The 17,321-nt window shown below is 53.2% G+C and overlaps 1 protein-coding gene across 1 annotated transcript in view; it reads left to right on the forward strand.

Moving 5' to 3' along the window:
• Positions 1–17,321, forward strand: part of CHRDL2 (chordin like 2) — a 32,057-nt gene that overhangs the window by 10,668 nt on the left and 4,068 nt on the right. Inside the window, exons 3-10 of the mRNA XM_075491347.1 lie at positions 1,738–1,850; positions 2,316–2,409; positions 3,245–3,387; positions 6,912–7,005; positions 8,135–8,190; positions 9,535–9,703; positions 10,628–10,822; positions 13,604–13,786. Of these exons, the coding sequence (XP_075347462.1) occupies positions 1,738–1,850; positions 2,316–2,409; positions 3,245–3,387; positions 6,912–7,005; positions 8,135–8,190; positions 9,535–9,703; positions 10,628–10,822; positions 13,604–13,786 (1,047 nt within the window). The remainder of the gene's footprint in view (positions 1–1,737; positions 1,851–2,315; positions 2,410–3,244; positions 3,388–6,911; positions 7,006–8,134; positions 8,191–9,534; positions 9,704–10,627; positions 10,823–13,603; positions 13,787–17,321) is intronic.

Consider the following 17,321-nt stretch of genomic DNA (forward strand, 5'->3'; position numbering starts at 1 on the left):
GGATGGCTTTTAGCATCATTGGGGTGGTGAACGCCACCGAGCTCGTTTTGGGGACCCTCTGCTATTCATCGAGGAGTCCTTAAAGCAGCGTAGCGGGGTCAGCACCCACTAGCTTGCCTGACCTCATGTGGCGGGTGGCAGGAGCTGGGCACCATGCCTTGGAAAACAGCCCTCTCCCCTCTCCCCTCTCACCGCATCCCCAGGGCATTGCAAGGTTTTAAAAGACCCATAAATGCTTCAGGAAGCATAAATATCTCTGCTGCCTTCAAGCAACGTAGTCGCCCAAACTACCTCAAATCCCCTCGATGACATAACCTTTTAAGTCACCTTCAGTTTTTAGTGGGGCTGTAGGCACTTAAACCACTAATAACACACGCAGGCAGGCATGTGCTTATTCACGAAAGAGCTTAAGCCCCGGCATGTCCCTCCGGCTGGTCGGGACTTGGGGACACGCCACAGGAGAGTGGGAGCAGCCGACGGGCTGTGGTGGGAGTTACAGGGTCCAGGTTCCTGCAGGTCTGACTTGGGTTAGGGCTGGGTCCTGCAGGACCAGGCGATGCTTTTTGATGTGAACATTAAGGATGACTCAATTGGGTGTTCTGGCCAAAGCCCTGTGGTTGTTGTTGGTGATTACGGCCATGGTTTGTCCCACAGGTCCTGCTGCAGGCTGGCCTTGATCTGCCAAAGGGTTGGTGTGTAACCAAGGGCTTGGAGACGGAGGGGGTTGAAAGGGACCTACTAAAATCTGGGGAGAGGGTGGATCACCAAAGGGGATCTCCTTCACCAGTCATGCTGGGCACCATCTCATCTCTCTCCCTGTGCCGCGGCAAAGTTAAACCCATCCCAGTGTAGGCAGGGCTGGATCGTTTCTGGGACAGACACCTCCAGTTCAGGAGCACAGCTGGAAACTGGCTCTTCTCAGGATGATAGGATCAGAGGAATAGAAAAATACATGGTTTTGTGCTTTTCGGGGCAAAAAGTGGACAGGGTGGACTTGCTATCCCCATAGACAGCCCCATAAATGAAGAGCATGGTTCAACCCACGCCAGCCAGACTAGTGCCACATCAAGCCTGGTAAAGCCAAGGGGCTGAGCCTGGTGGGATTGGACAAGTCTGCATGGTCCTGCTCCTCAGGGCTGATGCTTGGCTCTCCGTATGCTGATAGTGCTTGTCCAGGGGTCCTTGAGAGAATGAGCTGAAGCTCGTAGGGGGAGCAAAAGGTTTTCCTTCAGAATGTGTTTCTCCCTCAAAATGTCTTTTTTCTTCTTCTTCTTTTTTTGGGTAACATTGAAAATGTCTCCTAAATTCAGGCTCTCCTATCTCCCCCACCACTCCCAGCCCTTCTGGTCTCCCTGGGGGAAATTCACTCCCATAGCATCACCCTGAAATCACCTGTCCATCTTCCAACGAGTATTTCTACTAACCTATTTTTGAGTGACAACTCTAATTTTTTCCTCAAAAATTCTGTTCCTTGCTTGCAAAGGGAGTTGAGCTTGCTCAGGGGTGTTGCCATTTGGTCAGATGGGTCCCAGCCTAAAAAAACAAATCACAGCAAAAATGAGGCTTTTGGGGAATGTATTCAGTCTGGGGTCTGGTGGGTGGGATGTGGCCATCAGCTACTCATGGGGGACAGCATGAAGGCACAGAGCTCTCCTTGCTCTTCTCATCACGGAGGGAGGAGAGCTCTCCCAAAGACAGTCCCTTTCTCTCACGTAGCTTCTCCTGGTTGACTTTCAGGGCCAGATGTGTTCTGCGACTTCAATGGCAAGAAGTACAGCCCGGGTGAGAGCTGGCACCCCTACCTGGAGCCGCAGGGGCTGATGTACTGCATCCGCTGCAGCTGCTCTGAGGCATGTCCCCCACGAGGTTCGGTGGGAGGTGGTGGGGATGCTGCTGCATTGGGGCATCGCTTTGGCAGCTTTTAAGCAGATTGGTTCTGGTGTCTAATTTGACCAGAGAAGCCCTTTCCAGTCCCATAGGGACGTTGAATTAATCTCTTTCCTTGTGAAAAAGCCCCATGTCCCCCTGGGTGTGTTGGGTTGACCTTGTGAGGGAGCTGTCTCAGTAGGGTTGGTGGGCTGTGGGTGGAGGTGGCTCAGGGCTGCTGTGGGACCATGGGTGGTCTTTGATGATAAGAGATGAGACCATGAGCTGGCTGACAGCGGGGTCTGAGCCAGGGATGGAGACATCCTTGATTGGGTGAGCTACACCAGCACAATCTATCGTGATAACGGGGCCATCATCCAACATCTTCCTCCTCTTGCAGGGGTGAACATGTAGCTGAACGAACCGTCTTTCTCTCTCTCTCTCCCCAGAACGCCAACATCAGGTGCTACCGGATCCAGTGCCCGGCTCTGCAGTGCGCCAGCCCCGTCACCGACCCCCAGCAGTGCTGCCCGCGGTGCCTCGGTAGGTGGACATCCCACGAGGAGGTGGTGACAGGGTGGCCGTGATCCTGCAGGGTGTACCTCAACTGCAGTCACTTGAATGCTCATGCCTGGGGCAGCACAGCGATGCTGGGTCTGGTCCTGCTCATGGGGTCACAGCAGCAACAGCAGCTTGGGCTGCTTGCGTTGCTTTTTCCCCCCAAAAAATGTCATTTTGATGGAAAAGGGCTGTCTACCAGACCACTTCCTTCAATTCCCTCCCCATCCCAAGAAGCCTCGTAGGGACAAAATGATTGTTCACAGTTCAGTGACAAACCAGAAGCTGGCACTTTATTCAGATAATTTGCCAGCAAAATGTGTTAGATACAGGAAAAAATTTTTTTTGAAGATTTTTGACAAAATTCTTGAATTTTTCCCTCCCCTGGATATGATGACCTCCAACATCAGACAGAGTCAGATAAAAAGGTCTTCTCCCATGGGTAATTAGCTAAAAATTAAAAATGCTTTTTTTTCTCTCTTTTTTTTTTCTAATTTTCCAAATCATCGATGGTTTTTGACTAGCTTTGCCACTGCTCTGGCACAGCGGGGGCCAAGACCCCGGGAGGTCAGACTTCCAGTTTTACCTTTGTGCTGAGCTCAGCGCGGTCAGGGCAGCCCTGTTCTCCAAAAGCTTTTGGGCACATAAATCCCCACGGGCCATGCAATGCCCCGGCCACTTCTTTGTGATAACTGCAGTGTGTAAAGGTCTCCTTGTCCTTTTGGGTTGGGCCGGTGGGGAATGTGCTGAGCATCCGTGCTACATCGGGGCCAGGCAAGGGCTGGCTCTCATCCCGTTGCTTTCTCATCTTCTTTTCCAGAGCCACATTCCCCTTCTGGCCTCCGGGCACCTGTCAAGTCCTGCCAGTACAACGGGACAACCTACCAGCAAGGCGAGATGTTCACCACCAGCGAGCTCTTTCCCAGCCGCCAGCCGAACCAGTGTGTGCAGTGCAGCTGCTCCGTAAGCTACCTGCCAAACCCATGGGAGGGTGGGAGGGCTTGGGGTCTGCTCCTGCACCCCAACAGTGTCCCACCAGGTCAAAAACCTCATGAGGACCACTGGCTGGTACCGGCCCATGGTGGGATGGTTTATTGTCAGGATCAGGTTATCAGTGCAGGAGATTGATCTTCCTCTGAGCTTCCTCTGAAATGGTGCTGGGTCCTCCCTGCCCAGCGACTAAGGACCACCGCAGAGCTGGGTGCTTCCCCCTCTGCCCAGGAGTGTTATCTAGCCTTGACCCAGAGCAAGGTGCGCTGCAAATGTCCGCTGGGCCCTGGGGTTGGAGCGCAAAGCACTTGCCTGCATCTCCTCCCTGGTGGGAACAGCACAACCAAGCTGCTCCAAGGGTGGGTTACTCACTGGAGATCCCATGGGCCAGTTCTGGGTGGACCCTGCTGGGGGTCCTTGGGTTGGGCAGGGAGACAGCCCTGTCCCCACTGAGCATGCCAACAAGTGCATTTGCCCGCTGCGAGGACCAGTGCTTGTCCCCACGGACGGCAGAGAGGACAACCAGGAGCCCTTCCCCATACGTACTTGCTGCAAAGCAGATGAGGTTTGTAGCCAGAGGACCTGGGGGAGCTCAGCGTGCTTGCAAGGCAACATGAATGCCAGCTCTTGGGCTTCAGAAGTTCTTGGTACATTGAGCCCAGTGCTGAGCTGGTGGGACTGAACTGAGCTCCAGAAATGGTTTGGTGGCTCCTAACCGCTGCTGGATGCTTGGGTCTTGTGGTGCCTCCAGCAGCCAGCTCCTGCCCTGCATGGCTGGAGCTCACCCCCAACGCAGCCAGAAAACGACAACAGAGAGATGGGGGCATTTGCAGCAGAGCCTGGCCGTCAGGGAAGGCAATGGGCAGGCGCCTGGTGATCTTCATCCCCTTTGCTTGGATTTAAGTGGAAGCTGAACCCAGGGCGGAGACATGCTTGACCACCTGGGTGGCCTGGCTGTACCAGGAGCCCATTTCATCTGGAAACTCCTGCAGTGTGTTCACCAGCCCTCCCAGCCATCGTGTTCACAGCTGTGCCCCGGAGCTATGCATGTGTTTTCCAGGCTGTCCATGAAAAGCATTTGCAGGAAGCGTCTGCCTTTCACCCTGAGTTGCAGTGACCTTTGTGGGACCATTGCATGCCCATCTTCCTTGCTGGTCCCAATCGGTTTATCCGCTCTGCCCTACCCAAGGGCTGCAACAGCATCCGGGATGCTATGTGGTCCTCGGTGTGCGTCCCTGTGGTGGATTGCCCATCCACCACCCATCTGCCAGCACCAGAGGGATGTTCCTCCTCTGCGAGTCTCCAGCAATGCCCTGAGACAGGGCTTGGCTCCACTCTGCCCAGCCTTCTTCCGCAGGCTGAGATCCTGCAAAAACCCGTTGAAAACTGAGTCCTGACGCTTTGCTCAGGAGGCGGGAGGCAGCCTGGCCAGCGGCGATGGGGAAGGTGTGTGGAGTGCGGGGCCGCGCGTGCCAGGAGCTGAGTGTTGGGAGATAAATGGAGCAGCTCCTCCTCCTCGAGAGGGAGCGAGGAAGGGGGGATAGAAAGTGCCAACGCTGGACTTGGATGCCGTGGGGAACTGCTTGCAGCGGCCACAGCCTCTGCCATAAAAAAGAAGAGGGTTGCAGGCTTGGCTTTCGCTGCCCGTCGTACAGAGCCCTTGAATGGGACCAGGCTTCACTGGTCTGTGCTTTGCTTGCAGCAAATCATTTGACTAAGCTTGGCCAGGAAAAAAAAAGGGGTGAGAGCGCCCAAACCACCTCCCTCTCTCACGCCAAGAGCACGCACGTGGTTACCATCAGCTTGATGCTTGATAGTAAAGTATCTGTGATACTAGGATAGCTGGTCTGAGCCTTTGGTGCTTGTGTGCACCTTGGAGCTAGGTGGCTTGGAGCTAGGTGGCAAGAGGCAGAGTTTACACATAGAAATTACAGTTTGGAGGCTGGTTCCTCTCTGATGGACCCCAACTGGATGCCAGCCCACCAGGCTGGGGACAAAGGCCAGGAAGGTGCCCTCAAACCTGACTGTACGTGCCCACCTGGCTCTGCTTTCCCACCCCATCTGCCACCGTCCCCAGGAGCCTGCAGACCTACGTGTCCCTCTCGGAGGCACTGGCTCTCGCTCAGGCTCTGTTTATTCGGCAGGATAATGCCTTGGATACGAAGGGGAAAATAAAAGGATGGCTGTGGAGCCTTGCAGCGGCAGGGTCTCACCGGGCTGTGTCTGATGTTGTCAGCTGCTAGAACAGCTGCGTGAACAGCTGGTCTAAACCTCTTTGAAAACTGCCCTGAGACCAGAGCCTCTGGGATAAATCCTACTTTTTATGACATTTGCTCTTTCCCGCCTGAGGCAGGTCTTCGCCATGAGCTGCTGGTCAGAAGGAGAAAGAAGGAAGAGGCTCCACGGCCAAACCCTGCTCCCTGCAGGTCTGGACCCCATGGAGGTCCCTGAAGTGGAGAGTAGGGTTTGGTTTGCAGCGACCTCCACCAGATCGTCTCATTTACTAAAGTTTCTTCCTCCTCTTCACGTCTCCTGCACAGTGGCTTGGCTTCCTGATGGTAGAAGAAGCTGCTGTGGTTTGGTTTTCTAAGAAAAACCTTAGTTAACCTCTTGGTTTCAGTTGACTGAGAGCTTAGGGATACCCCAGAGAAAATTGCTGCATGGAGAACAGGACCTTGCTGTTGTGGTCTGGCTGCTGCTGGGCTGCTGAACGTCCTTCTCTACCCTTCTGCAAAGCAGCAAAAAGAGAGCCCTGCAGGAAACGGGTGCAAATCTGTTGACTGAAGTGGGACTGGGATGCACTAAGGTCAAGACTGGCCTTGGCCTGTGGTTTTCGGCTTGAATCACTACAGCAATGATGTTTTCCAAACTAAGTACCAAGCCAGCGGAAGAAGGTCTACACCTGAACGTCCATCCACAGCTCTTGACCTAGTGTCTTTGTGTGCTTGACTCTGGTGTTATCGAATAACCCGACACAGAGGGAGGGCAGAGCTGCGGTGTGGACCTGGGTCTGGGTTCAGCATCACGCTTCCCCTTTCTACCTGTCTCTTCCAGGTCCTTGTCCTGGGAGATGTCAGATAAAAGGGTTTTGTGCCACTTTGAATTGGTGGGTGTTACGCAGAGTTTACAGGTGCGTGGGGGCTGTTTCAGATCCGGTAGCACTAACAATGCCTGAGAGCAAGGCAATGCCTCCCTCTTTTTGGGGAAGACCACTCCACTCATGAGCATGTGGACTGGCAATCAGTGAACCAGCCATGCTAGGAGAGGACACCATCCACCATGCTATACCCCACAGGATGGAGAGTGTGGCAGGGGCAGATCTTCAGCTTTCATCGGTTGCTAGATGATTGGTGATATTTGAGGATGGACTATTGGGGTGCTTATGATTTATGCTAGATCTCCAATTTGAAGTGCTGGCACCTCAACACGGAGGACATACAGCCCTGTCCAGACCTTGGTAATGCTGACAATGCTTTTTTTATCTTCTGCCTTCCTAGGAAGGCCAGATTTACTGCGGCTTGGTGACCTGCCCGGAGCTGTTGTGCTCTTCTCCCCTAACCGTGCCGGATTCCTGCTGCCAGGTCTGCAAAGGTAATGAGGAGCCCAGGAGCTGCTCCTGAGCGAGGGCTGGGAGACCCCAGCTGGTTGCCACCAGCTGGCAGGAGCCATTTCAAGCCACTTTAGCAGAATTTTGGAAGCCTGTGCTGTAAATCAGGCCACTTGCTGTGTCTTGGTTGCACCAGGAAACAAAAGATGAGGGCTCAGTTTTTTTCTTGCATGCTTCCCCTCCCACACCTAGTTGTGTCCTGCCTCCCTGCAGCCCATACGTTGGGTAGGGCTGAGCTCTTTGCCCTGCCACTGGTGCATCATGCAAGACATGAGACCTGCATGGAGAGCAAAGTCCTCCAGACCACTCACCCACCAGGATGGAGATGGTTGTATGGACCACGTAAAGATGGTGCATGCTGCTGTTGCTCCAGGGAAGTTTCCAGGACAGTCAGGGAAACTCCCTCCTTCCACCCCCATACAGCATGGCTGAGTTTCACTCCCACAGCTCTCTGCCGGGGAGAAACTCTTGAATTTGCTGCTGTTTCCCCTGACTTTCACCCAGGAGGGTAAGGAGAGAATCAAGCTCCATGTCTCCAGATGAGACAGACTCAAGAGCGAATGGGCAGGTTCACACCTTGCTGACAATGAAGGCACAGCATAAAATGACTCTTTAATACGAGAAATATTTATGAAGCTGGAAGGCCATGGTCTCCCGGCCATGGCCACAAAATGACCTCCTCCAGGTCCCTCCTCCAAACTCTCCCCTTCTGCAATTTGTGCTCCTCTTGCCTAGTTCTCTTTGGTGCAGTTGGGGCATGTCATTGACTTGGTGAGAAATGTCTTCGGATTTCTTTTTAATGCCAGGTCTTCCCCATCATCTCATACTCTACCTCTGGGGTGTTTTCATGCCACCTAATTTCAGAAGTCTGCAAAGCCATGTCTTTCTGGGAGCTGAGCTCTTGTTAATAGTCAGTGAGGATAAAAGGGTTTTTGGCGTATGGCTCCCATTTGCTTTGGGTGATGTGAATTGCATAGTCGAAGCTCTTCTCTCTCCAGACCTCGCAGGTGGGCCAGCACCCTGAAGAGAGCTGCTTTTAGTCAGCTGGACCCCAGAGAGCAAATCCTTATTCAGCCCTGCAGCATTTCACAGGACAATGTTTTTTCCTTGCAGATGGCTCATATGAGAAGTCCACAGAAGAGGAACACCTGCAGTTAAACAGAGGTGTTGTACGTGACGTTTGCATTTTAAAACTCAGAATATTGCTTCTAGCACAGCCCCGTTAAGCAGCTCAAAGAAAGGCATTTGCCCTTGGCTGTAGTCTTCTACAAAGACATGGCCCACAGCAGCTCTAGGAGGGCAGTCAGTTCCTTGGATAGCAGAACCACAGACACCTGGTTTGCAGATGAATCGTGTCTGGGAGTTGACTTTAGGTGAGGGCTATCAGCGTAGGCAGACATCAGACCACCAGGGAAAGACTCTTGTCCTCTTCCTCTGAAGCATCTCTGATGTCTTTGGAAGAGCCAAAAGACCTGTGGGAACAGGAAATCTTGGGCACTTCTCCTTGTTGGCCAACCTGGCTGAGATTGGCCAGTAGGTTAAAACAGCTGAGGAACATGGACAGAGCAGACTCAGAGGTGACCGACAGCCAGATGTGACCCTTACCCATAGAGTCAGATGGCCCAAATCTCTCTTTGGGGGCTCTTGCTTCAGGAGATGGTGTCTCCTCTCCACCCTGGGCTCAAAGGTGTCCTGCCTCCCAGTTGTAGCTCCCATAGAGCAGCCAGCACTGGAGCTGGCCACCAGCATGCTTTCCCCAGGCTGTTTTTATCGGCAGCCCCAGCAAGGAAAAAGTGACTCCTTGGCTTCCAAGGGTGGATTCGTGGTGACATTTCAGAGCTGGGTGGCCCATGCCAGGTCTGTGGGATTAGGTCACTTACAGCTCCTGGCCCTGCCCTTTTCCATACTGCTGGGTGAAACGCCAGCGTCACACCTCCACCACCTATAAAATCTCAAAAATAGACACAAGGGGACCCTTTGTGCTGCATGTCTTGTCCCAGCAGTTTGCTCTTGGAAGCCTGGGGTGTTCCCAGGGTTTCAGTCCTGCTGGCTGGCAGCCCCACACCAACCCTCCTGGTGCCAGCCAGGTGAGAAGGCAAGGATATGGCCCGTCCTTACCTCTCTGATCCTGGTTGGGTTGCACGGATGCCAGTCCTCAGTTTCCCAGCAGACGTCTAGAAAAGAGCAGCCCATTTCCCTGCCTGTGTTAGTGATGTAGGACCTCACCTGAGGGCATCGGGTTGAGCGTGGGATGAGAAGGGTGCTGCCCCAATGAGGGGGACCCACATGCAGCATAGGGAGGACACCAGCATGGGGCATTGACACAAAACTGCTCCGCACCCCTTAGGAGGTTGCAGGCACCGAGATGGCTGCTGGGTCATTGCTCATCCCTGTGGTCTCTGGACCTTCCACTCCTGATGGAAGGTGTGCATGGCTTTTTTCAGCATGCTTTGGAGTGAGAACAACCCAATGGCCTGGGTCTGAGTCCCCTTCTTTTCTCTGACTGTTCACAGAGGCACTCGCAAGACCTGTGCTTGGGAGAAGCGGTGGGCAGGAAGCCACCCGGAGCCACCGCGTCCACTGTTCTCAGTTCTTCCCTGGAGTTCATTCCCAGGAGCTTCAAACCCAAGGGAGGAGGTGGCACCACTGTGAAGATCGTCTTGAAAGAGAAGCACAAGAAAGGTAAGGGATGGAGGGGCCAGGCAGCCTGTATGTGGCCTAAGGTGACTTCTCCAGGACTTTGAATTCTCCAGGAAATCTGTTTCAGCAGCAGGTTTCCACCACCGAGTCCTACTTCCCACTCCTCCACAGCCAGCCTCACCCAGCTATCTCAGCCCTGATGGCCCATAGCCTCTTGACTGCATGAATCTACCACTTTCCAAGAAGGGTTGGAAGAAGATTGGTCCTTGGGCTGTTTTGGAGATCTGGGAAGGGAGGTGCTCAGCTGGAAGACTCCATGTGGTCCTTCCAGGACAGTGCCGCAGAGGGACAGGATGTTCCTCCTTGCGCCTACCCGCCATGTGCTGGGTCTGTCCCAGTACTGTGGTCTTCCTCCTGGAGGAGAGAGTAGGAAAGTGAGATGAGGAGGCAACCCCATGGAGCCAAAGGGGAAAAGACAGGTCCCTTCTCCTCTTGGGGGCTCTCCTACCACTGTGTCTCCGGAAGGGCTCTTTCCAGTCCTTGGAGATGAAGCCCTGGAGGAAATTTTGGGACCTCCAGAATTTTTCATGGAGGAGTCAGCAGGTGGCACTCTTCACTGTGCTTCATGCCTGTGACAGCCTCGAAGAGACCCTGGGCTTGCAGAGGCTTGGAGGCAGGTGAGGTCCTGCCCCACACTTAGCACTCCTCCCCGCCAGGGTGGTTGACCCCAGCAGCCTCCATCTCCTGGAGCCTGGTCCCCTGACCCATGGCACCTCCTGGGTGGGGTTGCTGCAATATCCCAGTGTCCACTGGTGCTGGATGTGCTGCCTGAGGACCATGCTCCTCAAGACAGCAGGGCCACACGTTTCTGAGGTGGTGAAATGTGTTGAGCTCCACCAAGCCTTGGGTGTACAAAGAGGAGGAGGATTTATTTCCATCAGCAACTCTTTTTTCTCTCTCCTCCAGCTTGTGTTTACAATGGGAAGACCTACTCCCACGGGGAAGTGTGGCACCCCGTCTTCCGGCTCTATGGCCTCCTGCCCTGCATCCTCTGCACTTGCAGGGATGGTGTCCAGGACTGCCAGAAGATCACGTGCCCCAAGGAGTATCCATGTGACTATCCAGAGAAAGTAGATGGGAAATGCTGTAAAATATGTCCAGGTAGGTGTGATCCCACCTGCTCCTGCAGCTGCCTTCCAGGTCCTTCCTTTAGCCTTGTTTTAAAGCCCAGAGCAGATGTGTAGGTGTTCACGTCACTGGTGACTTGAATGCACACCAGGTGAGTTCAGCAGGGCAAGCACTGAGGTAAGGGTTGGCTTGTCTTGGAGAGCAGCAGGACTGACCCAAGGTGAGGAAGCTGCACCGATCCCAAAAGGTTGCATCTGTTGGGTAGGCGTAGTCTGGAGAAAGATGCCCAAGGAGGGACATGCTAAGGGTCTTCAGACAGATAGAAGATGCTTTCTGGGGAGAGGGCATGGTCTGTTCTCCAGACCTCCAGCTGGGACAAGAAGTCGCAGGATTAAATTGTGGCAGCTGAAATGTAGGTTTGAGATGAGGAGGACACTTTCTGGGTGCGGGGTTATCTGTGACACTCATGGTTTGGTTCGAATTTGAGTTGAGGTCCCTGTCCCTGGAAGGAGAGGGTTAGGCACACCGCTATTGGGGTGGGCCAGGTAGAACTGGGCTGGTGCTGGGGCTGGGACATGGTGGAGAGGACACCTTTTTTTTCATGTTCCATGGGTGTTGGGTCTCTCAGTTGCTTCTTGGTCTTTGGAAAGCTGTTTACCTTAAACCACAGACCTGGCAAAGAAGTGGCAAGGCATGAGATCTTCTCCTGTTCCCACTGGAGAATGTTTTCTAGGTTATACCTCTCTGTACTATCATTCAGCAGTAGATGTTTAGATGATGGACCACCCACTGCTTCCTTAGAGAGACTAACGATACCTGAGTCTCTCTGAGCCTGACTGCAGATGCAGCAATTGCTGTGTGATCTCTTCTGATGTGCATCTTCAAGGTGGTTTCGTGGAGGGGTCTCACCAGGGAGAACAAGTAAGGGGCATTGCCACATTTAAGAATGGGGGCAAACATGCTGCAAAATAATTTCAGCTGTGATTTTCAAGGTTTTCCAGCCTCTGAGCAGGGAGGTTCTGGGATGGCCTCCCCGGGGGAGTGAAGGGCAGAAGCTCAGCTTGTTTTAATAAGGTTTCTGATATGTTTATGAGCAGGATTTATGATGTGGTACCTGGTGGGAATGGGATGTGATGACTGAGCAGAGCCCTTCCAGTCTTGCATTCCCATTATAACGGGTCTTTCTGGTTTAAAGTCTACAACTTTCTCTGCTGGGATCTCTTGTCTGCTGTTCAGTCTTCATTTATTTCCAGTTAAACACTCTGACCCAGCCAAAATTATTTTCTTCTTGCTTTCCAGTACTCACAGATAGCAATCACACACACATACGCATTGCTCAGCCAAGCTACATGCTTGTCCTCTGTTTCACTGCATGGAGGTTTCACCCATCTTCTTTTTCCAGGCAGTTTCCATGACTGTCATCCTCTTCCTCCTTTGTACCCAGTAGCTTGGAGAGAAATGCTGAGCGATTTCTATTTGCAAAAGGGATCCTGATTGAAGGGAATTGCTGCGATGCATTGGTCGGATGGGGAAACCATCGCGGCTGCTGGGGGCAGAGCTGGTGGCCGGGACCCCTGGGTCCCTGCTCCTCCTTCCCAACGCTGTTGGCCATCGAGTGGTTCCAGCGTGAAGCTCCGAGGTTGTTAAATACCTGTTGTACCTGTGAGGACATGCGGTTCCTTCCCCGTCGTGAAGGTGGGGCTGCCTCGATCGATGCAGCCCTGGAGTGGGTGAAGTTTAATGGCCTGGGATGGAGGTTTTCCTGCACCTGGACTGCACGGTAGCAGGGATGAAGGTGGTGGGCTGTGGTCGTCCCCCTTCACATCACACTGAGCCTGCAGAGCTGAACGCTCGTCTTCCCGTCACTGAAAAAGCCCAGCTTTGCATCCCTTTAAATTGGGATTTCCATCCCCTCTCCGAGAAAAGTAGCTCAGGACTGCTCCAGAAAGCATGGGGGAGAGCAGAATCAGGCCTAAAATAACTGTCCTACTAAAATAAACCCCACGCATCTATTTATAGCCAAACTTTCTTTCGAGTAGTGTAAAAAGCTTCAGCATCCAAAATGACGGGGAGAACAAGGCTAAATTCAGCAGAGCTGGCCTCCTCTGCGTTCCAAGGACCACAACCAAAGGCAATAAATCTCGTTCCAAAACCATGGGGGATTCTTAATTACTCCAGATAAATTAAAAAAATTAAAAAATTAGCAGCTCTCCTTTACCAGGGATGTTGAAAAAGTCACGTAGGGTCCTGCCAGTGCCCCTGGTATGGGTCTCCCCACCGTTGCACCCCGTGCGGGGAGGGGGCTCGGGCTGGGGCTGAGCCCACCCGCGGGGCTGAGCCGGGCACGCTGCCCAGGCAGCCCTGCCACGGCGCTGGCTCCTGTGCTGCGGGCTCATCCCTTCGCTTCGCTGACGTTGCTCCTCCGGGAAGGCAACAGGAGCAAGATGGGAAGCAGGGAATCCAGCCTGGGCTTTGCAGTGATGATGGCACCAAGGTCCCTGCAGTGGGTATGGGGGATCCAGGGTGGAGAAAATCCCCCTTCCCCATCCCCGCTGACATAGAGGCTGCCAAAATCAAGGGGAATGGAAAATATGGGGATGAGCAGGTCCACAGATCCTTTATCAACATCTCCTTTTGCTGCTAATATCGGGGCTGGGGATCGGACCCTGGAGCCAAGGTCCCATTCAGAGACACGGCTACGCCACATTGCATCAAACCCAATGAGATGCCTTTTCCTCGACTTGGGTGCTGAGATGACTCCTCCAAGCTCCTTCCTGCCCCTGTTTAATGAACTCTGTCCTTGTTTTTGCCCAGAAACCAGAGTCAAACCCACTGATGAAACAGTCACCGCCCGGTGTGGCAAGAACCCCAACCGTGTCCTGGTGTACATGTTTGTGCCGCCGAGCTCGGAGACCTCCAAAGAGATCCTCAGGACGATCGCGATCGAGAAGGAGCCCGCAGAAGAGGTGGAAATCTACAACTGGAAGCTGATTAAAGGTGAGTACCGTAATGAAACCAGCCAGCAACGGAGGAGGTGTGTGTGGAAACCTGGTGCTTTCCAAGCTTTGTTCAATTTTTCAGGCTTTTCTTGTGGTGCTCCAGACCTTGTGTAGTGAGTTGGAGCCTGCTGACAGCAGGTTGGCTTTTCTAACTCCCCCCCTTTCACACTCTTTTGCTGCAGTTGCATGCAGACCAGGGGCTGGAAAACACTTTTGGCCCCACCACGAGCTGCAACACCATCCAGAGGCACAGCATGTGGGCAAACAAGGCAAGGGCCATGGGACTGCTCCTCCAAACCTGCCCGCTTCCGTGCCAAACGCACATGGAAAACAACACAAAAAATTGTTCTGGTCATTCCATATTTTTGCTTTTACTTTTTTTTTTTCCCACAGTCCACCCATCACTGGGACCAAAGCTTGCAGAGCTGCTGCAAAGGTGCACGCAGGGGGGATGAATTGCCCCCAGCCCACTTTTTGGATGGGTGGATTTGGATGCTCCTGTTGCTGTGTCCTCCAGAGGTCAAAGCATGGCAAATACACTGTCAAATGACACCAATCTCTTGCTCTGTCCTCGTACCTTTAGCTTTGCAACACTCGTATGGACCAGAGGAGCCTATCTCTACTAGAGACACTTGGTCCAGTAGATATTTGTGTTTTGTTTCTCTGGGGCCTAGGAAAGCATCACACTGCCCCAACCCCGAGTCTCCGTTGGACATACTCTACCCCTTGCAAAAACTTGTGCCTTGAGCACTTGAGGTTGATCGCACCTTACCCATGGATGCAGTGACCCTCAGCCAGTGTAGCTGGGTGTCTTCTGGACATCTGTAGGCAGATATTCTGGTCTCTTGGGTATGTTTGTGTCTCACCTCTGTCCCTAAGAAGACCTCAGCCCTCCTGGGGCTGGCTCTTCCCAGCCACCAAGGGTGGGCACACTTGGATAGTAGCCAGAGAAATTAACGCCAGAGATGGATCCCTGACTGCCACCATGTTTCCATCCTCCCCCTGCCGTCCTCTGTCCTCCACGGTGCCCCTCTCCCCATCCTCCCCCCCGCCTCAGCAAAGCCTCCTTCACAATGGCACCTTGTAGCTGGAGGACAGCTCTGAGCCTGCACTGTCTGGGCCCCACCGTTTCCTCTCCTCGCTCCTTGGCAGAGGTCGCCACCCAAACCTTCTTGCCACCTTCTGAGGCCAAAAGCTTCTCGTCTGCACGGAGCTCCCGAGCCCTGCCAGCCAAGGACAGGGGAGGCCCTTGTCCCCGAGGCCAACACAGCTCTTTTGCTTGGCAGAGCGAAGTGTTACTATTGGGAAAGAACATGAGCTCAGTCACATATGGATTCCACCTCTCCATGGTCCATCACTCTACCAACAGAGCAGCGTGTGTGGAGAAAAGAGGCTGCAAGTCGCGCCTGGAGCCCATCCATCTGCCTTTGTATGGGCTTACGATACCTACATGGCCTCATCTATTTCTGTGCCGGGACGGTTTCCTCCACGAGGCAGGAAGAGAAACCGGCGCCAACATCCAGCCAAAAGTTTTACCCAGCTTGCTGGTGGTGCACGACCAGCCCCCAGATGAGTGGCAGTGGGGGCTTCCTCATGTTTTTAGGGGTCTGAACACCTCAGGAGTTTTGAAATGTGACTTTCTGATGTTTTAGAGCAGGAATTATCATGGGGAGTGAGGACAACAAAGGAACAGGCAGGACCAGAGAGGGACCAGCATGGTTTGGAGGCTCTGTCATTGACTCCTGCCCTTCACCTTGCCTCACTGGAGGCCTGGGCTGTACTCGGAGGTGCGGTCCCCTCATGGACCTCCTTCCCGCATGTACCCTGCCAGGCTGTTGATTAGACATTGATTAAAATATTCCTTTCTATCCTGAAAACCTGCAGCTCTGGGACCTTCAGCAATCCCCAGTGTTTCACCATGCCGGTATACCCTCGCACGTGGGCTGGAAGAGACCTACGGGGTCCGGACCAGCCATCCCCATGCTCTTCTGGCATGTGCTTGAAGATCTCCTGCCACGGAGACTCTACGGCCCATCTAATCTCTTCCAGAGCCACAAACCCCTTCCTAAGGGAAGACTTTTCCCAATGTGCAGCTTCCCTGCAGCTCGAGCTCATGCCTTCTCATCCTCTCCACCACAGGTGTGAAGAGCAGACTCCTTTCCTCTGAAGACACCATCAGCTCCTGCCTCTGTCCTCTCTTACACAGTTTAAGCAGTTGAGTTTTTTCAGTCTTTCCGTGATGTTAGAAATTTCTGATCCTTTGGTCCTTCCCATAGCTCTGCTCTGGACTCTCTCTGTGTCTTTCTTGAAGTACGGAGCCCAAAATGGGGTGTGGGACTCTGGTCAAAGGTTGTGTCCTGCTGGGATGGGTCTCATACACCCATGTGCACCCATGCTCCCGTCTCCATCCACCTGCTGAGCCTTTGTTTTGCAGATAATTTAGCAAGTCCTGAGACCAGTTTCTTGCATTAGACTCCCTTCACTCCCCAGCCCAGCATTAAGTATCACGTTTGAAGAGTCATGTTGGTTCCCCATGTAGTCAGCGGAGAGAAGCAGTTATGATATGTCCCGTCCACCCATTTTAGGGTGGGTAGAATGGCACTGTGGAAGAGCCTGTCTCTCCCTTGTGTCTCCAAAATTAGGAAAGATGAATTGCTCCCTTGGAGATGGGGCTGGTCCTTAATTCATTCCTTGTGCTCTACTGGACTCTGCTTGTTTTTTGGTCCTGAGGCAGTGCCTAAAGCACAGAATCATAGAATCACAGAATGGTTTGGGTTGGAAGGGACCTTTAAAGGTCACCTAGTCCAACCCCCCTGCAGTGACCAGGGCCATCTTCAACCAGATCAGGTTGCTCAAAGCCCCATCCAACCTGACCTTGAATGTTTCCAGGGATGGGGCATCCACCACCTCTCTGGGCAACCTGGGCCAGTGTTTCACCACCCTCAGCGTAAAAAGTTTCTTCCTTAGATCTAGTCTGAATCTCCCCTCTTTTAGTTTAAAACCATCACCCCTTGTCCTATCGCTACAGGCCCTGCTAAAAACCCCATCTTTCTTATAAGCCCCCTGAGAGCACCAGGAAAGGTGGTAAGTGCCCAAGAGCCCCACCACCTCCCTCCATCTCATCCTAAACTTTGCAAAGAATGATCCTGTCTGTTGGACAGGATCTGCTCGCCGGGAAATGGCATCACCCTTTACCAGCTCCATCCCGTATTGCCTCTTTGGCGGCGGGCAAGCCCAGTGGGCTATTCTTATCCGTGCCGCCTCACGCTCTCCTTGTGCGTGCTAGAGCATCATCCGCATTCCTCCGCTGCTTCCCAGCTCCTGGCATGTGTCAGAAATGACCGTCCGGGGGGCCAAAGGTCTCAGCCAGCTCTCCGAGGGCTCTTGGGTGAACATTATCTAGGTCGGTTGAGTAAAAGATATTTATCTCTTGGAGCTCTTGTTTAAAATATCCTCTTGGTTACTAATGTACTGGAAAGTGCTTCATCAGCCACGGGGACTATAAGCACACCCTCCCGCTCCTTTCTAAGTAT

This window comes from Mycteria americana, chromosome 1 (assembly GCF_035582795.1).
Source record: "Mycteria americana isolate JAX WOST 10 ecotype Jacksonville Zoo and Gardens chromosome 1, USCA_MyAme_1.0, whole genome shotgun sequence".
Lineage (NCBI taxonomy): Eukaryota > Metazoa > Chordata > Aves > Ciconiiformes > Ciconiidae > Mycteria > Mycteria americana.